The sequence below is a fragment of the Corythoichthys intestinalis genome, chromosome 6, assembly GCF_030265065.1.
Source record: "Corythoichthys intestinalis isolate RoL2023-P3 chromosome 6, ASM3026506v1, whole genome shotgun sequence".
In the NCBI taxonomy this organism is placed as follows: Eukaryota; Metazoa; Chordata; class Actinopteri; order Syngnathiformes; family Syngnathidae; genus Corythoichthys; species Corythoichthys intestinalis.
In genome coordinates this window covers 41,098,765-41,121,657 of record NC_080400.1, presented here as the reverse complement: position 1 = coordinate 41,121,657, position 22,893 = coordinate 41,098,765, and the positions used below count along the sequence as shown (strand labels likewise).

The window sequence follows — 22,893 nt, the reverse complement described above, 5'->3', positions numbered from 1 at the left end:
AATTACCTGCCACATGCTTCTGATGGTAACATTTTAAAGAAAAGCTTACATTCTTATTAAAGGGCAGTTTAATTGGAAAAAAAAAAAAATCAGCACAATAAATACGGAAATGGGAGAGTGTCGCTCGACCGCCTGGAAGACTTAGGACGAAAGACTAGATAGTGCTGCTCAACTGACAATAATATAGATAGAACGAGATGCAAAAACTCAGATTCAGTTGAATATAGGCTGACCCATTATTTTTCAACAGCCTGGATATCGATACTGTACTCTCACTAGTTTTTAAATTGAACGTCAACATTGATTTACCCATATTACAGCCAATAAGAGACGCTGTTGAGTCACTTAGATCACGTTTTTCTTTACCGTTAATTCTTCATGTAATCAGTATTTAACGAATGATCAACATGTACTTGAATTGACAACTGTCTACAGTGAAAGTTAAACGTAAACTGACATTGTTTTATCTATCTATTGTATATACCGTTGACTTGATAATTATAAAATTGTTGAGTAAAAAGACTTGGCACGTGCTTCTCGGTGTCAAAATTAATTTATTAAGAAAGGGTGACATTATTATTAAAGAGGACAGTTTAATAAAAATTGGAAAAGCACTGGACGGCGCCAAGTACTTATTTTCTACCATGATTTGCAAATAAATTCTTTAAAAATCAAACAATGTGATTTTCTGTTTTTTTTTTCCACATTCTGTCTCTCATGGTTGAGGTTTACCCATGTTGACAATTACAGGCCTCTGTAATATTTTCAAGTGGAAGAACTTGGACAATTAGTGGTTGACTAAATACTTATTTGCCCCACTGTATACATGTTAATAAATGGTTTTTCAACACTTCAAATGTATCGTAATTAAAGTTTTAAACATGCTACCCACCGAATATTTTTAAAACAAAAATAAAGTTGTAGAAAATTTGGCTTTATTAAGTGAGTCCACTCAAATCGGCTGAAGCTGCTCACTTACACACAATGAGTTGCCACAGCAACTTTTTAAGAAGTTAAACGATGATTGACGCATATGGCGCTTTGAAGCTTTTGCTTACAAGCATTTGTAGCAAGATAAAACCCAAAATTCTGTCACCATCGTTAACTTTAATAAGCAACTCCAGTGCACGGGCTGATGAACAAAGGGCAGGGAGAGGGAAGAAGGGAGTGAAAGTAAGACTATGCGATTATGCTCCGGACAGCTCATAATTACCTTTATATATTTATTTATTTATTTAAATTGAAAATGAATCTGCCAATTATGCTCCGGACAGCTCATAATTATCTTTATATATTTATTTATTTATTTAAATTGAAAATGAATCTGCGATGGACTGAGGACATGAAGTTTGACATTTTTTAGATGAAGTGACCTCTGAGCTGTACCAGTGCGAATGCATAATGTGAAAAGACATTTTTATACAACACTCTAGTTCGGTGTTCCACCAAATAAAAGCTACATTTGAAAACCAAAAACAGTGAAATCGGAGACTGTTTCATGAGAATCATGACTGCCTGAAATACTTTGGATGACAGACTGGATAGTGCTGCACTGACAACTGATAATAATGTAAATAGAATGAGATGCAAAAAAGTATAATTCAATTGAAAATAAGCTGAGTAACTCCATTTTGAATAGCGTGGATCAATACAGTACCCTCACTGATTTTCCAAATGAAAGGCAACATTGATTTACTATAATACCACCAATAAGAGTCGCTGTTGAGTCACATGGATTAAGTTTTTCAAGTCGTATTTCTTCGGTAATTCTTCTTGTTATCAGTAGTTAATCAATAATCGACATATACTGTCATGGATTTACAACAATCTACAGTGAATATTCAACTAAAACTCACTTTATCTTCATCTATCTGTTGTATATGCCGTTTGCTTGATAATTTTAAAATTGTACATAAAAAGACTTGGCACGTCCTTCTGAGGGTCGAAATTAAAAGAAAAGTTTCCATTATTATTTAGGAGGACAGTTTAATAATAAACGAAGTAAGACTGAGTTAGAAAAAGCACTGGACCGCGCCCGTGGTTCGATCCCAGTACGGGAAGGAATAGATGCGAATTCTGAGTGAGAATTGATTCTAGGTGAAGTAACCACTGAGCTAAACCAGTGCGACTACTCTGGATGAAAAATAAATATAAGTAATTTGCACGTGCTTCTAAGGAGCGAAATTAGATAAAAGTTTCTATTATAATGAAAGATGGCCGTTTAATGATATATGAAGTAGCACAAGAATATGGAGAGCACTGGACTGCACCCGTGGTTCAACTGCATGGGAAGAGTAGATGCGAGTTCTGAGTGAGAACTGATTCTAGAGGAAGTAACCACTCAGCTGTACCATTGCAAGTACGTTGTGTGAAAAGTTTTCTAAATACAATACTCTATCTAGTTCAGTGTTTTCAACCTTTTCTGTGTCACTGCACATTTTTACATTGGAAAAAATCTCGCGACACACCACAAACCAAAAATGTTCCAAAATTACTTTCTGTATAGTATATTTAATTATATAAAAATAATTTCTCAATATTTATACTTACTCAGTGTGAAACTAGAGCCTGTATGGGTGATCACATAGCCGATATCATGGCAGCAATCTTCGTCAACAACTCTTAGTCTTTCTCTGTTTTCATTTTTTTTTTTTTTTTTTTTTTTTAAAAGCAGTTTGACTTGAAAAGCTCAGAATTGTCAGACAGAGGGACTTTAGAAATGTCTGTAATCGCATCAGGGGCAAGCATCTCTCCGACAATGGCTTTGCAGGCCGGTAGTATTGTCTCTTTTTGGATTCAGCAACAAGTTTAGCAACATGGTAACTGGCTTAGAGGGCTTTATCATTTACCGTACTGTTTCGAAAAAAAGTTGCCTGTTTCTCTGTGTGCTGTTGTGTTCATGGAGGCGAACAAAATAGTAAATTGACTTGTTTTGAAACGAGGGCAAAATGCAACTTCTCGTGTCACGTTCAAGAACTGCTCGGATTTCTAGCCATCACCCACCTTGCTGTCCTCAACAATGTGTTGGAAATTGGAATAAAACATAGGGGCAGGATTGACAGTCTCACATATGGATGAAATAAAAAGGAAACTTTTGTGTTTATTGACACTTGAAAACTCTAATCAAATGATGTACAGTAGACGTGCTGGGGTCCACAGTGTCTCGGACAGCAAGGTGGCTGATGCCGATAAATCTGAGCAGTTCTTGAACGCGGCATGAGCAATACCTTGCTCATTTGCACACGACCGCAACCTTCTACCTAATCCTTCTTACAATAAAATAAAAAAATGCGATATTGTATAACTTCTCGAGGCACACCTGACGATCTCTCACGGCACACTGGTTGAAAAACACTGCTCTTGTTTAGTGTTCCACCAAATGTAACCAGTATTTGAAAAGCAAAAACTGAAATGAGGAACTGTATTTTGACATCCTGAAAGACTGGATAGTGGGCTCTGATAACTGAAAATAATGTAAATAGAACGAGATGTAAAAAAAAAAGTCTGCACCAGTGGTTTGACCCCAGGATGGGAAGGAGTAGATGCTAATTCTTAGTAAGAATTGATTCTAGATGAAGTAACCACTGAGTTATACCAGTGCGACTGCTCTATAAGAAAAGTGAGTGTAAGTAATTTGCACGTACTTCTAAGTGACGAAATTAAACAAATAGTTTCCATTATTATGAAACAGGACAGTTTATTCATGAATAAAGTAGCACAGTAATAGGAAAAGCACTGGACTGCACCCGTGGTTTGATCCCAGGATGGGAAGGAGTAGATGCGAATTCTGAGTGAGAATTGATTCTAGATGAAGTAACCACTGAGCTATACCAGTGCAAGTGCTCTATATGAAGAGTAATTATAAGTAATTTGCACATACTTCTTAGTTGAAATTAAACAAATAGTTTCCATTATTATGAAACAGGACAGTTTAATCATGAATGAAGTAGCACAGTAACAGGAAAAACACTGGGCTGCGGCCGTGGCTGAATCCCAGAATGGGAAGGAGTAGATGCAAATTCTGAGTGAGAAGTGATTCTAGATGAAGTAACCACTGAGCTATACCAGTGTCACTGCTTTTTAAGATAAGTAAATATAAGTAATTTGCACGTGCTTCTAAGGGTCAAAATTCCACGAAAAGTTTCCATTATCATGAAACAGGACAGTTTAATCATAAATAAAGTAGCACAAGAATAGGAAAAGCACTGGACTGCACCTGCGGTTTGACCCCAGGATGGGAAGGAGTAGATGCTAATTCTTAGTAAGAATTGATTCTAGATGAAGTAACCACTGAGTTATACCAGTGCGACTGCTCTATAAGAAAAGTGAGTGTAAGTAATTTGCACGTACTTCTAAGTGACGAAATTAAACAAATAGTTTCCATTATTATGAAACAGGACAGTTTATTCATGAATAAAGTAGCACAGTAATAGGAAAAGCACTGGACTGCACCCGTGGTTTGATCCCAGGATGGGAAGGAGTAGATGCGAATTCTGAGTGAGAATTGATTCTAGATGAAGTAACCACTGAGCTATACCAGTGCAAGTGCTCTATATGAAAAGTAATTATAAGTAATTTGCACATACTTCTTAGTTGAAATTAAACAAATAGTTTCCATTATTATGAAACAGGACAGTTTAATCATGAATGAAGTAGCACAGTAACAGGAAAAACACTGGGCTGCGGCCGTGGCTGAATCCCAGAATGGGAAGGAGTAGATGCAAATTCTGAGTGAGAAGTGATTCTAGATGAAGTAACCACTGAGCTATACCAGTGTCACTGCTTTTTAAGATAAGTAAATATAAGTAATTTGCACGTGCTTCTAAGGGTCAAAATTCCACGAATAGTTTCCATTATTATGAAACAGGACAGTTTAATCATATATAAAGTAGCACAGTAAAAGGGAAAACACTGGGCTGTGCCCATGGTTGAATCCCAGATTGGTAAGGAGTAGATGTGAATTCTGAGTGAGAATTGATTTTAGATGAAGTAAACACTGAGAAATACCAGTGCAACTGCTCTATAAGAAAAGTAAATATAAGTAACTTGCACATGCTTCTAAGGGTTGAAATTAAACAAAAAGTTTACATTACTATGAAACATGAAAGTTTAATAATAAATGAAGTAGCACAAGAATAGGAAAAGCACTGGACTGCACCCGTGGTTTGATCCCAGGATGGGAAGGAGTAGATGCGAATTCTGAGTGAGAATTGGTTCTAGATGAAGTAACCACTGAGCTATACCAGTGCGAGTGCTCTATATGAAAAGTAAATATAAGTAATTTGCACGTACTTCTTAGTCGAAATTAAACAAATAGTTTCCATTATTATGAAACAGGACAGTTAAATCATGAATGAAGTAGCACAGTAATAGGAAAAACACTGGGCTGCGTCCGTGGCTGTATCCCGGAATGGGAAGAAGTAGATGTAAATTCTGAGTGAGAAATTCTAGATGAAGTAACCACTGAGCTATACCAGTGTCACTGCTTTTTAAGAAAAGTAAATATAAGTAATTTGCACGTGCTTCTAAGGGTCAAAATTCCACGAATAGTTTCCGTTATTATGAAACAGGACAGTTTAATCATAAATAAAGTAGCACAATAATAGGAAAAACACTGGGCTGTGCCCATGGTTGAATCCCAGATTGGGAAGGAGTAGATGTGAAATCTGAGTGAGAATTGTGTCCCGATAAAGTAACCACTGAGCTATACCAGTGTGACTGCTTTGTAAGAAAAGTAAATATAAGTAATTTGCACGTGCTTCTAAAGATCGAAATTAAACAAATAGTTTCCATTATTATGAAACAGGACAGTTTAATAATAAATGAAGTAGCACAATATTAGGAAAAGCACTGGACTGCACCCGTGGTTGAAACCCAGATTGGGAAGGAGTAGATGCGAATTCTGAGTGAGAATTGATTCTAGATGACGTAACCACTGAGCTATACCAGTGTAACTGCTCCATAAGAAAAGTAAATATAAGTAATTTGCATGTACTTCTGAGTGTCGAAATTAAACAAATAGTTTCCATTATTATGAAACAGGACAGTTTGATCATAAATAAAGTAGCACAGTAATAGGAAAAACACTGGGCTGTACCAATGGTTGAATCCCAGAATGGGAAGGAGTAGATGCGAATTCTGAGTGAGAATTGATTCTAGATGAAGTAACCACTGAGCTATACCAAAAAAAGTGAAATGCGAGACTGTTTTATGACTGCCTGAAATATTTTGGAGAACTATTTTAGTGTTCTCTGACAACTGACAATAATGTAGATAGAACTAAATACAAAAAAGTTTGATTCAAATGAATATAGACTGAGTAAGTTATTTTTGAACAGCCTGCATATCAATACAGTACTCTCACTATTTTTTCCATTGAACGTCAACATTGATTTACTATTTTACAACCTTTGAGAGACGCTTTTGAGTCACTCGGATCAAGTTTTTCAAGTCTAATTCCTTACAGTTAATTCTTCATGTAATCAGTATTTAATTAGTAATCAACATGTACATGGATTGACAACAATCTATCGTGAACATATAACTAACACTGACATTATCTTCATCTATCGGTTTTATATGCTGTTTCTGTGATGATTTAAAAATTGTAAATAAAAGGACTTGGCACGTCCTTCTAAGGGTCGAAATTAAAAGAAAAGTTTCTCTTATTATGAAACAGGACAGTTTAATAATAAATGAAGTAGCACAAGAATAGGAAACGCACTGGAATGCACCCGTGGTTGAATCCCAGATTGGGAAGGAGTAGATGCGAATTCTGAGTGAGAATTGATTGTAGATGAAGTAACCACTGAGCTATATCAGTGTAACTGCTCTATAAGAAAAGTAAATATAAGTAATTTGCACGTGCTTCTAAGGGTCGAAATTAAACGAAAAGTTTCCATTATTATGAAACAGGACAGTTTAATAATAAATGAAGTAGCACAAGAATAGGAAAAGCACTGGACTGCACCTGTGGTTTGACTCCAGGATGGGAAGGAGTAGATGCTAATTCTGAGTAAGAATTGATTCTAGATGAAGTAACCACTGAGCTATACCAGTGCGACGGCTCTATAAGAAAAGTGAATGTAAGTAATTTGCACGTACTTCTAAGTGACGAAATTAAACAAATAGTTTCCATTATTATGAAACAGGACAGTTTAATCATATATAAAGTAGCACAGTAAAAGGAAAAACACTGGGCTGTGCCCATGGTTGAATCCCAGATTGGTAAGGAGTAGATGTGAATTCTGAGTGAGAATTGAGTCTAGATGAAGTAACCACTGAGCTATACCAGTGTGACTTCTTTGTAAGAAAAGTAAATATAAGTAATTCGCACGTGCTTCTACGACTCGAAATTAAACGAAAAGTTTCCATTATTATGAAACAGGACAGTTTAATCATGAATAAAGTAGCACAGTAATAGGAGAAGCACTGGACTGCACCCGTGGTTGGATCCCAGAATGGGAAGGAGTAGATGCGAATTCTGAGTAAGAATTGATTCTAGATGAAGTAACCACTGAGCTATACCAGTGTCACTCCTTTTTAAGAAAAGTAAATACAAGTAATTTGCACGTGCTTCTGAGTGTCGAAATTAAACAAATAGTTTCCATTATTATGAAACAGGACAGTTTAACCATAAATAAAGCAGCACAGTAATAGGAAAAGCACTGGACTGCACCCGTGGTTGAATCCCAGATTGGGAAGGAGTAGATGCGAATTCTGAGCGAGAATTGATTCTAGATGAAGTAACCACTGAGCTATACCAGTGTGACTGCTTTGGAAGAAAAGTAAATATAAGTAATTTGCACATGCTTCTAAGGGTCGAAATTAAACAAAAAGTTTCCATTATTATGAAACAGGACAGTTTAATAATAAATGAAGTAGTACAATAATAGGAAAAGCACTGGACTGCACCCGTGGTTGAATCCCAGATTGGGAAGGAGTAGATGCGAACTCTGAGTGAGAATTGATTCTAGATGAAGTAACCACTGAGCTATACCAGTGTAACAGCTCCATAAGAAAAGTAAATATAAGTAATTTGCACGTACTTCTGAGTGTCGAAATTAAACAAATAGTTTCCATTATTATGAAACAGGACAGTTTAATCATAAATAAAGTAGCACAGTAATAGGAAAAACACTGGGCTGTGCCAATGGTTGAATCCCATAATGGGAAGGAGTCGATGCGAATTCTGAGTGAGAATTGATTCTAGATGAAGTAACCACTGAGTTATACCAAAAAAAGTGAAATGCGAGACTGTGTTATAACTGCCTGAAATATTTTGGAGAAATATTTTAGTGTTCTCTGACAACTGACAATAATGTAGATAGAACTAAATACAAAAAAGTTTGATTCAAATGAATATAGACTGAGTAAGTTATTTTTGAACAGCCTGCATATCAATACAGTACTCTCACTATTTTTTCCATTGAACGTCAACATTGATTTACTATTTTACAACCTTTGAGAGACGCTTTTGAGTCACTCGGATCAAGTTTTTCAAGTCTAATTCCTTACAGTTAATTCTTCATGTAATCAGTATTTAATGAATAATCAACATGTACATGGATTGACAACAATCTATAGTGAACATTTAACTAACACTGACATTATCTTCATCTATCGGTTTTAAACGCCGTTTCCATCCATCCATCCATCCATACATCCATTATCTTCCGCTTAGTCCAGGGTCGGGTCGCGGGGGCAGCAGCTTTAGCAGGGAAGCCCAGACTTCCCTCTCCCCAGCCACTTCAGCCAGCTCCTCCGGCGGGATTCCAAGGCGTTCCCAGGCCAGCCGAGCGACATAGTCTCTCCAGCGTGTCCTGGGTCGACCCCGGGGCCTCCTACCTGTGGGACATGCCCGGAACACCTCTCCAGGGAGGCGTCCAGGAGGCATCCGAACCAAATGCCCGAGCCACCTCAACTGGCTCCTCTCAGGAGTAGCGGCTCGACACCAAGCCCCTCCCGGATGACCGAGCTTCTCACCCTATCTCTAAGGGAGAGCCCGGACACCCTGCGGAGGAAACTCATTTCGGCCGCTTGTATCCGGGATCTTGTTCTTTCGGTCACGACCCACAGCTCGTGACCATAGGTGAGGGTAGGAACGTAGATCGACCGGTAAATCGAGAGCTTCGCCTTTTGGCTCAGCTCCTTCTTCACCACAACGTACCGGTGCAGAGTCCGCAAAACGCCGTTTCCGTGATGATATAAAAATTGTAAATAAAAGGACTTGGCACGTCCTTCTAAGGGTCGAAATTAAAAGAAAAGTTTCTTTTATTATGTAAGAGGACAGTTTCATAATAAATGAAGTAGAACGGGAATAGGGAAAGCAGTGGACTGCGCCCGTGGTTCAGTCCCAGGATGGGAAGGAGTAGATGCGAATTCTGAGTTAGAATTGATTCTAGATCAAGTAACCACTGAGCTGTAACTGCGGTGAACTGGTGCCAGTGCGAATACAGCATGTGAAAAGTCACTTTTTAAAAACAATACTCTATTTCAGTGTTTCACCAAATATAACGAGTATTTGAAATGGATGGATGGATGGATGGATGGATGGATGGAAAAGCAATAACTGAAATGGGAAACTGTTTCCTGACTGCCTGAAAGACTGGATAGTGCTGCTCTGATAGCTGACAATGATGTAGATAAAACGAGAGGCAAAAAATATGTCTTGATTCAATTGAAGATAGAATGAGTAATTCATTTTTGAAACGCGTGGATTAAGTTTTTCAAGTCTTGCTTTTTAAGTTAATCATTAAATAGTGATTACATGAAGAATACTAGGCCTGCAAGCAGGACTGAACGGGCCCTCGCAATCTAGCGCAACTCGGACGTCACTCAACTCGGACTGTGTGCAGGTCAGGGTGGTGGCAGATCCTCCTCTCTAATCATCTCATTAGAACCTAACAAGCTCGAAAGTCGCCTCTTTACATTCACACACCTAACAGATAAAAAAAAACCTATTGGAGAGAGTACTACAAAAAAGGAGGTACTACTGAGCTGTGCAGCCAAGTCCGTATTCAAAACCAAAATTAATATTCTAACTGGGCCAATTCGGCCAAGTGTGCCAAATATTGTGGCTCTATAAGCTGCCTGAGTCTCTGAAAAAAAGTATTTCCTTTAAATGGCGAATAAAGGGTCGTCACGGCAACAGACAGAGACACGTGGACATGGGCCGTAAATAAGTATTTTAATAGGTCTTGAAACTACAATGACCAACCTGAAAAGAACTGGACATGTATTGGAAAAACGAGTGACTTTCTATTGCCACTAGTTGGCGCTGTACGGTTGATGCAAATGACCCCTACAAGGCCCTTCAGGGTATGACTCTCAACAAGCACGGGAAGTTTGGCGCAGATATGTTGTATATCTGCCGAGTTATGACTGTTCAGTTTTTGGAGAGAAAAATTGTTGACAGTCATTTTCACTTTCCTGTTTGGACCCCTCCGCTTCAACGAAACTTCAATATTTTTCATCAGGCACCTGAAGACAGGTCTTAAGGCTTCCCTTATGCAGCTTTGAGGTAGATTGATTTTTTCTCTTTAGAGGAGGAGTGTGTCCCGTAAAAAAAGGGCATTTCCTGTTCCCACTAGGAGGCGCCAAGCACAAATGGTAAATTTTCAATCCAGTCCTGCTCAGGCTGGTATACCTCACACACATGCCAGATTTAAAATAGATTGAACGTTGTATGAGGGAGTTATCAGTCATTTTCCGAATTCGGTGTTTTGGCGAAAAAATGGCCGACTTTGGCACCCCGCCCAGGTCAGGCCCGTGAATGAAAACACACCATTTTGATAACTTAAGATTTCATATGCCTCATGAACAGTCTCGCCAATTTTGAGAATGATCAAACTAATTCCCTAGGTGCCGAGGTGTAAAATGTGCACACTGTAAATCGATAAAAATTTCACATTCAATCCAAAATACCCGATTTCCTGTTGGGTTTGGAATATGCATGCAAGAGACTTTTTGGAGCAGTTTTGTACAAGGTATCGACTCTCCGAATTTCATCCCTCTACGTTGAAAAAACCTAAATGGAGAGGCCTTTTTGAAAATTTCAAGGGGGCGCCACTGAGCCATTTTGTTACATGTTTTCGTAACGTTGCAAGATTATTGAACGTTATGCAAAGCCACATGTATGTCCAAATTTTTGTGAGTTTTCGTGCATGTTCAAGCCTCCAAATGTAAACTCCTACTGTGAACCGATAAAAATTTCACATTCGATCCAAAATACCCGATTTCCTGTTGGATTTGGAATACGGGTGCAAGAGACTTTTTGGAGCAGTTTTGCACAAGGTATCGACTCCCCAAATTTCATCACTCTATGTTAAAAAAACCTAATAGGAAACGCCTTTTTGAAAAATTCAAGGGGGCGCCACTGAGGCATTTTGTTACATTTTTTCGTAACATTGCAAGATTATCGAACGTTATCTAAAGCCGCATGTATGTGCAAATTTTTACGAGTTTTTGTGCATATTCAAGCCTCCAAATGTAAACTCCTACTGTGAACCCATGAAAATTTCACATTCGATCCAAAATACCCGATTTCCTGTTGGATTTGGAATATGGGTGCAAGTGACTTTTTGGAGCAGTTTTGCATAAGGTATCTACTCCCCAAATTTCCTTGCTCTATGTTGAAAAAAAAAAACAATAGGAAAGGCCTTTTTTAAAACTTCTTTCTGTCGCCACTAGTTGGCACTGTAGAGTTGATGCAAATGACCCCTACAAGAACCTTCAGGGTATGACTCTCAACAAACACGGGAAGTTTGGCGCAGATATGTTGTATATCTGCCGAGTTATGACTGTTCAAAGTTTTTTGCGTGACAAATTGTTGACGTTCATTTTCACTTTCCTGTTTGGACCCTTCCGCCTCAACGAAACCTCAATATTTTTCATCAGGCACCTGAACACAGGTGTTAAGGCTCCCCTGATGCAGGTTTGAGGTCAACAGATTTTTTCCCTTGGAGGAGGAACCTGGCATTTCCTGTTCTCACTAGGGGGCGCTAGACCTAATGGGTAATATTTCAATGCACTCGTGTTAAGGGTGGGATACCACACATACATGCCAAATATGAAAAAGATTGAACGTTGTGTCAAGGAACTATTAGTCATTTACTGAATTTGTCATTTTGCCGAAAAAATGGCCGACTTTGGCACCACGCCCAGGTCAGACCCGTGAATGAAAACGCACCATTTTCAAAACTTAAGATTTCATATGTCTCCTGAACAGTCTCACCAATTTTGAAGATGATCCAACTAACTCCCTCGGCGTAAAGGTCTCAAATGTGCACCCTGTAAATCGATAAAAATGTCATATTTGATCCAAAATAACCGATTTCCTGTTGGGTTTGGAATATGCGTGTAAATGCTTTTTTGGAGCGGTTTTGGACAAGGTATAGACCCCCCAAATTTCATTGCTCTACGCTGACAGACCCTAATGTTATAGGCCAATTTTAAAATTTCAAGGGGGCGCCACTGAGCCATTTTGTTATATTTTTTTGCAACGTTGCAAAATTATCGAAATTTACAATTTTCCGGACGTATGTGCAAATTTTGGTGACTTTTCGTGCATGTTCAGGCCTCCAAATTGGCCGTTTTCATTTGCTCTGGAAAAAAAAAAAAAAAAAAAAAAAAAAATCCTTTGCAAAACAATAGGGCCTTCGCACGCTTAGTGCTCGGGCCCTAATGAACACGTATTTACATGAATTAACAACAATCAACAGTGTACGTTTAATTAAAACTGACATTAGCTTAATCTATCTTTTGTATATGTCACTTGCATGATGATTATAAAATAGTTAAAACAAAGAAAAGTTTCCATTAATATTAAAGAGGAAAGTTTAATAATAAATGAAGTAGCACGGGAATAAGGAAAACACTGGACTGCGCCCGTGGTTCGATCCCATGAACGGGAAGTAGCAGATAGTAACTCTGAGTTGATCCAAGTCGAAGTAACCACTGAGCTATACCAGTGTAAGGTACGGAGTGAAAAGTAACTGTATTATATGAGCTAATGTCTCTCTGTTACACCAGGTAGTCAAGACCGGTTGAGTTGCAGTAGCTGTCACCGGCCTCAAAGTGGCGGTATTGGAACGATTTTGTTGATCAGAACTTCATGTCATTGTCTGCGCCATCTGACTTGAAGCTATTATATTCTTATTCTGGCCGAGATTTAATAATAACCAAATTGTTCATAGTTTAAAATAGGTCATACTATTAGTGCATATGTCATGAACCACCATTCAATTTTGGTTCCGTTTGTAAGTCATTAGGTCAATGATCGTCCATTCAATTTCACACTTAATTGTTTGTTTTACTAACCTTTTCACTGACCAAAAGTATGAGAAAACATTTTGATTAACAGAAAATTTAATTATTCCGTTCACTTCAAAGTATTAAAAGAATAAAATGAAAGATAATAATATGCTTTAGCTATTTAGTTATGTAGGTAGGCCTACAAGCCTAGTGTTTTATACATTGGAAATATTTTCGTTGGCTAACAGTAGGTGATGATAATGAGAAAGCAAAACAATTGCTGCCATGCGCAAATGACGTAAGCAAGGGACTTGTCTTCATAGCCACGTATTCTCCCATTTCCAAAGATCTTATCAGTAATGTCAGATAATGGTTCATTGCTCATTAGAGGACCTTGCGTCCGATGATGAAGAAGACAAGGCGGTGCTAGAAGCACTTCCAAACACAAATTGCCAAGCTCCCACCATAGAACATGTAGAGCATATTTTTCGCCTCATGAGTTACGCCAAAGCCAAAACTTTCACCGATCACGACGTGCCACGCGTTGCCGAATCTCTTGTCCATGGAGTCCTTGACCATCTTTGCTGCATTCTCGTTGTTGTTAGAACACTTTTCGAACGCTGCGATACACATAGCTATGGCCTCTTCCTTCATTTCCTCAGGCATGTCCGTGTGCCTGACAATTGGGAAACTATATGCTAGCTTCTTGCCTCCTTCTTCGGGGTCAGTTTCGCCAGTCTCTGCCATCTTAAGCGATTCGATCGGGTTTCTTCAGGGCGAAGCTACATTTATCTCGCTCAATAAACACTGTTCATGCGTTTGCATAAGTATTGTCCCCAACGTATGGCAGCACAAAACACATCATTCATGTCTTTATGACACAGTTCTTTGTAGTCGTTGTGTACGTAAAGTACTTTGCTTGTGTCAGATTCTCCTAAGGATGGACTCTACGTTTTGTTACAATCCTCAGTCAAAACTAGTTACAAGTTAAAATGAACCAGGACTGCCAGCCAGTGGCGATCCTAGCCTACATGGTGCCATGTGCGATGCTAAAAAAAACCAAAACAAACAAAAAAAAAAACACAAAATACAAAATACCAACAACGGTTGATCCACAAAATACAGCAAAAAAAAGTATTTTTAGCACAACCCAACAACCAAAACACAGTATTGTATTTGCTAAGACTGTTACCTTTTTTAACGCTATCAAACCAGCTGGGAGTGCACAATAATAAATACGCGCAAGAGATTATTAATTATCATCATAAACATTAATAGAATATTGTAGAAACATAGACATCATAATTCTATTATGAAGTCTATGGTAGAAATAATAAAGTGTGGAAGATTCTACTTGTGACTAGTTGGCTCAGATGTGTTGACCACTACCGGAGCTCCAGTTAGAGAGCACATGAGATGAATTCAAATACTTTCTTGGGCTCATGTGCAGACTGTGCAGACATGTACACACATTTAGTATCTGGTGAATAACATACAGACATATAGTCAACATTCACAGATCTCTTAATGTGTTAAGTTCATTAAACATTAAACCACATCATTTTAACTATAAACCAACTATAGTGAACATTTGCACGCTATCCCCCTTTCCAACTCCTACATTAACTGCTCACTTTAATTATTTTTGATATGATGTTAACAGACGGAGCATGTAAAAAACAAGCGACGAAATTACGAGTGTGAATGATAAAAAAACCAAAAACAAAAACAGAAGCAAAAACACATTAAACACAACTGTTCCTTCACCGAACATTGTGAGGAATGTTCACGATCTATGTAGAGTGCCTTTAACCCTTGAGAGTCGAAGGACGCGCCGGCGCGTCCTCAGCGCACGTCGTCTTTGAAGAGCCCTCACGTTTTAATTACGTCACCCACATGCCGTTGGTTGGTCTCGTTTTAAAGTGCGGAAGTTGCGGTTTACTCTCGTTATTATTTGAAGTCAATCGACCAACTAGAACGTGAGATATTGTCATTTAAGTTTTATAGTTTTATTGTCCTCTCAAAAAAACATTAAAACGCTGCATGGATCATTTGTTTATGTCTATATTTCCATCATTTCTAGTCCTTTTTCAAAACGGAAGCTCCATGAAAAAAAACACAAATCAAACGAACCCTTTCGAAGTCACAGTGGAAGCACAAAATGCGTTTTTTTTTTTTTTTTTTTATAAATATAACTGCGGTGCGAGGTTGAAGCAGCGAGGTGGCGAGCGACGGCCAGTTGGATACTCCTGGATCGAGCAGCGACTTTGTGTGACTTTGACAATGAACGGAAAACTAAATTTAGCGCAAGCAATTGTGCTTCTGATCAACTTGAGGAAGAGAATGGTCCAAATTCGTCATCATCGTCTTCTTCGGAAGAGTCCTCGAGTGAAGATAGTGACGGATTTGAACACGTGGGTGACGCCATCGACGAGCAGAGGTAAACCAACTCACTCTTTTTTTTCATGCTGAAAACGTTTCTTTTGAAAGTTTCTTTTGATATTGCAAGACAAAGTTAATTTTGATGCAATATAAGTGTGTGTTTGTGTATATAATAATTAAATGTGCATATCAGATCAAAGTTGTACGTGCACTGTGTGTATCCAAGGCAGGAATTTATAATTGTGATGATCTTTCTATATGAAGATTAGGGATGTAGCACATATTCAGCTATGGTATTCTTTCTATTGTCATACATATAGATTTCCATTATTATTTATTGCTGTATATATTTTTATTTTATACTTTATTATTTTCATAAATACTGACTTATTTTCATGTACATTTATAGTGACAATGAAAGTAAAGTGAAATGAAAATGGAAGGGTGGAAAGAGGACCGACACCCCATGGAAGTGTGAGCTGTGTGATGTAGCCGTGTCTAATTCCAGGACGAAACTGCTTTTCGGAGTGGCATGACTGAAAAAAATTTAACTTGTTTATTGTAAATATTTTTGAAAATGCTTTTTTCCCCCCAATGTTATATATATATATTTTTCCCACATCAATCTTCTCAATTTGTGTATATAAATGTGTGTTCAAGAAGCTTGATTGTGTGTACATAGTTTTCATCAGGCGATGGGCCGCAATACCTAAACTCATAAAGAGATGGCCTCTAAACACTTTTTGTGTTAGATGGTATATATTTTTTCACTGTTCTTCACTGTTAGGTCTGCTGTATATAACCTGTTTTGACTGGAGCATGTATAAAGGCAAAAAACGCCTATGGCTATACCTGTTGTTTATGTTGAATTGTCAACTATAAGACTATTTATTCTAATTTTTTTTTGGTTGAATGTTCATCCTAACATGTTGAATAAATATTACAAAGTTTCAAAACGGTTCGTTACGCATGTTTGGTTGTCAATTGGACATCAATATTAAAAATTTTGACAAAACGATTTTGGAATTTTTGGTCTTTTTGGGCCCAAAATGATGATTTATAATTGATCAGTGAAGGAAACAACAATTTGGACATGAAGTTCAAGGTGTCACAAAAAAAGGGACCAAACCAGGCCATCGTAAACAATTCTTTCTTTGAAATATAAAGGCAACTTCAAAGGCATGCAAAATCAGACAAAATAGGCCCAGACCTTAAAGGGTTAATTCACTTTACAAGGCATACTCACATCACTGAAGGAGCAGACGCATGATCCGTGAAACGCAGAAATGGAAATAAAAGCACGAGCAGTTTCCAAAATAGTGCCGCTCTAAATAGAAAGTAAGTTAGATAATTATTAATTTAACTATTAAATTACTTGAATAATTTTTAACTGGAAAAATAAATATGGCGGAAAACACTCAGGTGGCTTGAAGTTCCGCTCTGAGACCCCCAATTTGGCCAAATTTCAAAATTGTCCTATATGCATGCGTGATACATCATTGGAAAGCTTAAAATCTCAATTTGCTGGGGGGAGAAACATTTTGAACAGGAGGGCATTTAAAAAAAAAAAAAAAAAACACACAGCAAAACCCTAATTGGAGGTTAGAGCATGAGAGACCATCATTAAAGACGCCATGATTTTAACGAGATATTATTGCGTATTTACCTCTTTTTTCGATCCAAAAACTCAATGTACCATATACCACTGAGTGTCAAGACACAGCTGTAAATGGCCACAGCTGGATTTTATGGGTAAAACATGGTACTATAATAAGGGTCGCGATGCAGAAATCGCAGACATCAAGGAGTGGTCGAAATTGTCTTTTTCATATGTTGAACCTTTTAAACTTTTTTTTTTTTTTTTCCAGTTTTTTGTTTGTTTGGATTGAATATTTATCATCTGAAATATTGGGGAAAATGTGACAATAATAAAAAAAAAAATTTAGTGATAGTTATAAGGTAGATACTCGTTACTTATTTACGGACGCCATTTTTTTCATTGTGACGTAATTTGTTTAAAGGTTTAAAAATATGCAACTGAATAATTTTTCTAAAGTGTTTTTTTTTTTTTTTAAACTAAATGTTAGACACCAATTAATGATTCTAAGCTAAAAATGACAGACATTTTGAATAATAAATATAATTACTTACCTTTTTTTTATGGCTGGGCTGAAACAAAAGCGGTTGCGCAGCATCTGTAAACGGGGGTCTCCGGGGTAAAATGGACAGTTAGTTAGTTCGGGGGCTTAATGCACCATGAATCTGCTATGGCAGCATATAGACATATTGCTGTATCAAACCAAACAATTGGCTTAAATTGGCAATTTGGCTTAAAACACAGCAGTTTATTTTAAAGAGGGGTGCAAGAGAAGAAACTGCTTTTTTCTGTCTTGTCTGTGTTTTCCGCCATATATATTATACAACTAGGTCAAATATTCAAGTTAAAAAAAAAATTCTTTTCACATTAAGAATCAAAGTCAACCCTAGGTGAGTGACACTCTTTTCTGATCCAATCCCTGCTCCCACCTCCTTCTCCTTTTGGGGTTGGGAGTAGACAGTAACTGCAATATGCGCCATTGCAAGGCTCTCATGCGCCCCTAGTAATTTGCCGCCCCGGGCGACTGCCCAACCCAAAAGTGCCAGGAACCGCCATTGATGCCATCTCGCTCCCTAAATTCTTCATCAGCCAAGATAAATGAAAAGGGCAAGCAAAGAGTGCGCTCTCTACTGGCTTACTACAGGCAACACAACCTCTGCAATTAATTTATGTAATTAATGAGCTCTTAGACAGAATTTAAAAACTGGGCTCCAAGGAGCAATAGGTATACATCTCTAACTACTACCAACTCTCTACTACTCTACTTTCCAAATTTTATTGTGATACATCCATTAAGAATGGAGGGGTAACAATTTTAAGTCTGCAATTAATTAATTAAATTCCCTGCGATAAAAAAAAACAACAAAAAAAAAATCAATAATCCAGCTGTTAGGATCAATGCTTATACATCCCTATGATATACCAACCAAATTTTATTCTGATCCTTTCACAAATAACGGAGAAGTAGCAGTTTTGTTTCCATAATTAATTAATGCAATTTATCAGCCTTGAGAGAAAAAAAAAAAAAAATCAAACACCTGGCTCAGAGGATTGATACGTAAAAATCCCCAGAATACACCTACAAAATATCATTCTGATCCTTCCATGAAAAATGGAGGAGTAGCCTCTTCCGTTTGTTTCTTCCCCAAGAAGAAGAACAAAGTGAGCAAGATCTTGAGACCGCTCCGGGCAGTCTAAAAAACAAGTTACTCAATGGATCACTTCTCTGTTTACAGATAGGCAGCACAATGAACTAGTGGTCAGTACTGCCACCTCACAATTCAGAGGATCAGGTTTGAGTTTAGATTAATATTTTATTGCTCTAAATTTGATCTCAGACCATCCTATATGGAAGATGCATGCTCTCCCATAATTTGTGTATTCTGGCTAAATAGTTGTTAGTTTTCAATTGACTGACTACCAATGTCTCTTTGCCTAAGGGGCCGTTTACATGGTGACGTTCCGAGAATACAACTACTTTTTATGTTTGCATTTACTTGGTTCCATCTCCATTTGATCGATGTCGCAATTCCGCGTGAAAATGATGCAGTATTCATGCAAGGGCTTAGGGAGCAGTGCAGCTATACAAGGTGACTGTTATGATCGTGGGCTGAGAACCCTCAAAACAGGCACGAGCGATAACGAGGATCTGAGTTTATTGTAGCAGCAGTTTATTGTTCACAGGGCTGTGGAGTCTGGCGTGAAGATTCCGGGCAAAGGTACCAATAACGAGAGGCGTAGGCAAGATCCTGGAACAAAGCAAATAAGTCGATTAACAGTTGAGTCCACACAGAAAGATTTAAAACAAGAGAGGGCACTAACAGTGAACTGAAAGGGACGATCCAGCGATGTGGTGGAGCTCTGGCTGGCTTATGTCGGCTGTTGATGATGATTGCAGGCAGCTGCCGTCGCTCCGCCCGTCAGGTGCTGATCCTAATTGAATGACAGACACTTGCCTGGCCCTGGGCCTGACAGTGACAGCCAATGATACACTTCCATGACAACAACCTCCTCAGCCCAGAAGACAACATATCCGCCCGCTCAGAGCGGTGGCCTCCACATGTTTTTTTTCTTTTTCTTTTTCTTCAAAAGGCACAGAAACGCGACTATAACATATATTTACATGAAAAATATAATAAAAACAGTCAAATCAAGCCGACATCCCACCACGTTTGCTGTTTTGAATGTTTACTAGCAGCGACTGTGCATGCCCAAAGTGACATGTGTGAGTGCTGACACCATCGGAGTGAGTGCCTTACTGTTTCCTCAGCAATATGGCTTGAAAATTCAATGCATATTGTACAACAAAGCACAACTTAAATGTGAAATAATTTGTCATTCTCACCAAATGTCTACATACTGTAGTCATTTGGCCTTTTTCTCAGGACTGACAGCTGGACTTTGTGCACCTCAGGGCAAATGAGACTCTCTTAAATGGACTATAGTGCCCTAAAACAGCCCCGCATTGCTTCTGTGTCACATGTACATGCATGCACGCTCCTTGTCCTGCTCTTACAAAACAAATAGAAAGGCTGTATTTTTTCATGCGGTAGTAATTGTTCTAAAGTCCACAATGTCAACTGGAGGTCTACTGTTAACACATTGGTTTGTTGAAACATGACAAAGATGTGTCTTTGGGAATTAGGCTCAACTCATTCAAGCACAGAATCAAATAGACAAAATCTGTTTTTATTATCTTGAATCAGAACAATTTGTTGCGGAAGTCATGTACCTCTTTCCTTTTGTTTTTTTGATTACCAAGACAGAAATGGCCAAATGTGTACTTGAATTTAAGAATCAAACTACACTAATTGACCACTACTTAGAAACACGTACATCTTTTTTAATCCAACACTGATTGCAAAAAACAAAAAACAAAAAAAAAAACAGTCATTGCAAAGGGATTGACAAGAAATCATGCAATGCAACATAATTGTCCTCTTATTCCTATTGAAATGAATATATTCTTATCTAGAGCTCATGGTTTTGTTGTCTTTTTAAAATAATAATATTTTTCTTGATAAAGCATAACTATAAATAGAAAATGATTCATAAAGCCTCTGGTAATTGAAATATGCCTCTGATAAACTCTTACGGCAACAGCAGGCCAGATAGATTTTTAAAACCTAAAAATACAGATACCGATGCAGAGTTTTTAATTCACAATGAAACTAAGGCTAGGTTCATACCACAGGTCTTAAAGCAAGCATCCGATTTTTTCATGTTTTTCCGACTCAAGTGAATCATTAACTTGACGGTCTGAATGGAAAAATCACATAAAAAGGGACCATTTCAAATCCTATCGAGGTCACTTTCATATGTGGTTAAAATCTGATCTGCGCCACATTTTTCCTGAATGTGGCTGTGGTCTGAACTGTCAAGTCCCCCAAATCGGAATTAATGCAGCAATTACGTCAGCAAAGAACGAGAGAGACACAGCGCTACGGTAGTGATTGCAGCTGTACATTAGCGTTAGCGCCTAGCTTAAACGCGGCTTTTGAGGAAAGGGGTTTAGGATAGGCCTGAGAATGCTCGGTTTTCTCTCTGCTCCAAATGAGCAATAGTTCAAGATTGCTTACAGTCGGGGAAAACTGTCCGTATGTGTATGTGTGCATCATGTGTAGTCATTTGTTTTGATGCTCGTGCGCATGCGGTTCAATTTGCGCAGCGCATCTCGGACTGCGAATTAGTGCGCCTGCGTGATACTTGAACAGGCTAAATGGACAAAGGCAGTCTGATCGGGCACGCCAAAAAACCAGATATGACAAAAATTCAGTATTGTGCATTAAGCCCTGCGGTATGACCCTTGTCTAACTGCTTCTTGTCAGAACGGGGTTCTTATAAAAGGGATGGCGTGGCTCAGTGGTAGAGTAGTTGTCCCCCACCCCAGAGGGTGTGACTTCAATTCTCTGCCTTGATGAACTCACCTAAGTGTCCTTGAGTAAGATACTGAACCCCACATTGCTCCTGGTGCTGTGTCACCAGTAGGTAGGTAATTATGTAGTGTAAAGTGCTTTGAGCGCCTTGAAAGGTGGAAAAGTGCTATACAAGTAAACACCATTTACACTTGTAAAAACAAGGCAAGTTTATTTGTTGTGCTTTACCAGCCTTGGTTTCACAATAATACAGTGTGTCAAGTCTGGACACAAGTAAAATACAACTTCAAACAAAAATTTGAATATGTATACATATTCAAATTTTTGTTTGAAGTTGTACGTGCATATATGCACGTATTTTACTCAAAGAACATCTTCAATATGATACCATTATCTGCAACGCAAATGTTGATTTGTTTCACAAAATTTCATGAACTTGTTGCATTGAATCTCCATTTGCCTTCAATTTCGGTACATTCACTTTTGATTTATTCTGTCAAATGTATTTGATCAGTGATTTTTGTTTAATTCACCTCCTTTAGTATAGTCCAGAAAAAAGAAACTTAAATTATCCCGTGTCCACAGTGTACATCTTAGTTCACTGTCATTATCAAAACAAAAGATAATCTTAAAGGGCAGCTGAAGAGCTTTTGGATGAGCCTTTTACTCGGTTAAATTGGCCTGAATTCATCATTCGCTGTCTCAAAACTCACATTACCAAAATTTTTTTTTTTTTAGAATTGACCGAGTAGTTTTTGAGTTACTGCCATAGCAACACCTGAGCAACGAGGGACGCGCCTCGCTGCCAGCTGCTACCTGATGACGTCATTTCCCCAAGAACTTCTCTCCTGGTCCTCAATCGCGTCTTTGTATACGACATTTAAGCGACGATGTTAAAAAGAACTGAGGAAGAGAATAACTGTGCTAGTGTGCAACGTTTATTTAATTTCGCACAAGGCTCGGAGCAGCGCACGTGCACGACGGGTCGCAGCAGTCAAAAGTTGACAGCCGGTCAATCAGCTCGGGATCTGGCACGAAGAATTCTGGGTTGGAACAAGAAGTCAAATTAGCTGAGTGTTATACAGTAAGAAAAAAAACCCCTTAATGCTGGACGCAACTGACGGGTATGCTGAAAGTGCTGGTCTGGCGACAAGCAGCAACAACGAGCAGGCTTATGAAGGCGGCTGATTGTGATGGGTCGCAGCTGTCATCGTTCCCCCATCTGGCCTACAGCCTGCAATCAGGGAGCCCTAAGAGACTTGTCTAGGAGGATACAACGTAAGT

General features: G+C 38.3%; 1 protein-coding gene across 1 annotated transcript; it reads right to left on the bottom strand.

Moving 5' to 3' along the window:
- Positions 1-13,680: 13,680 nt before the first annotated feature.
- Positions 13,681-14,001, bottom strand: LOC130917074 (dynein axonemal light chain 4-like). The gene has a single exon (XM_057838159.1). The coding sequence runs from the start codon at positions 13,999-14,001 to the stop codon at positions 13,681-13,683; it is 321 nt and encodes a 106-aa protein (XP_057694142.1).
- Between the last annotated feature and the right edge of the window lie 8,892 nt (positions 14,002-22,893).

Coding starts and splice junctions, on each gene's coding strand:
- LOC130917074 (XM_057838159.1), bottom strand. CDS start 14,001: ATGGCAGAGACTGGCGAAACTGACCCCGAAGAAGGAGGCAAGAAGCTA.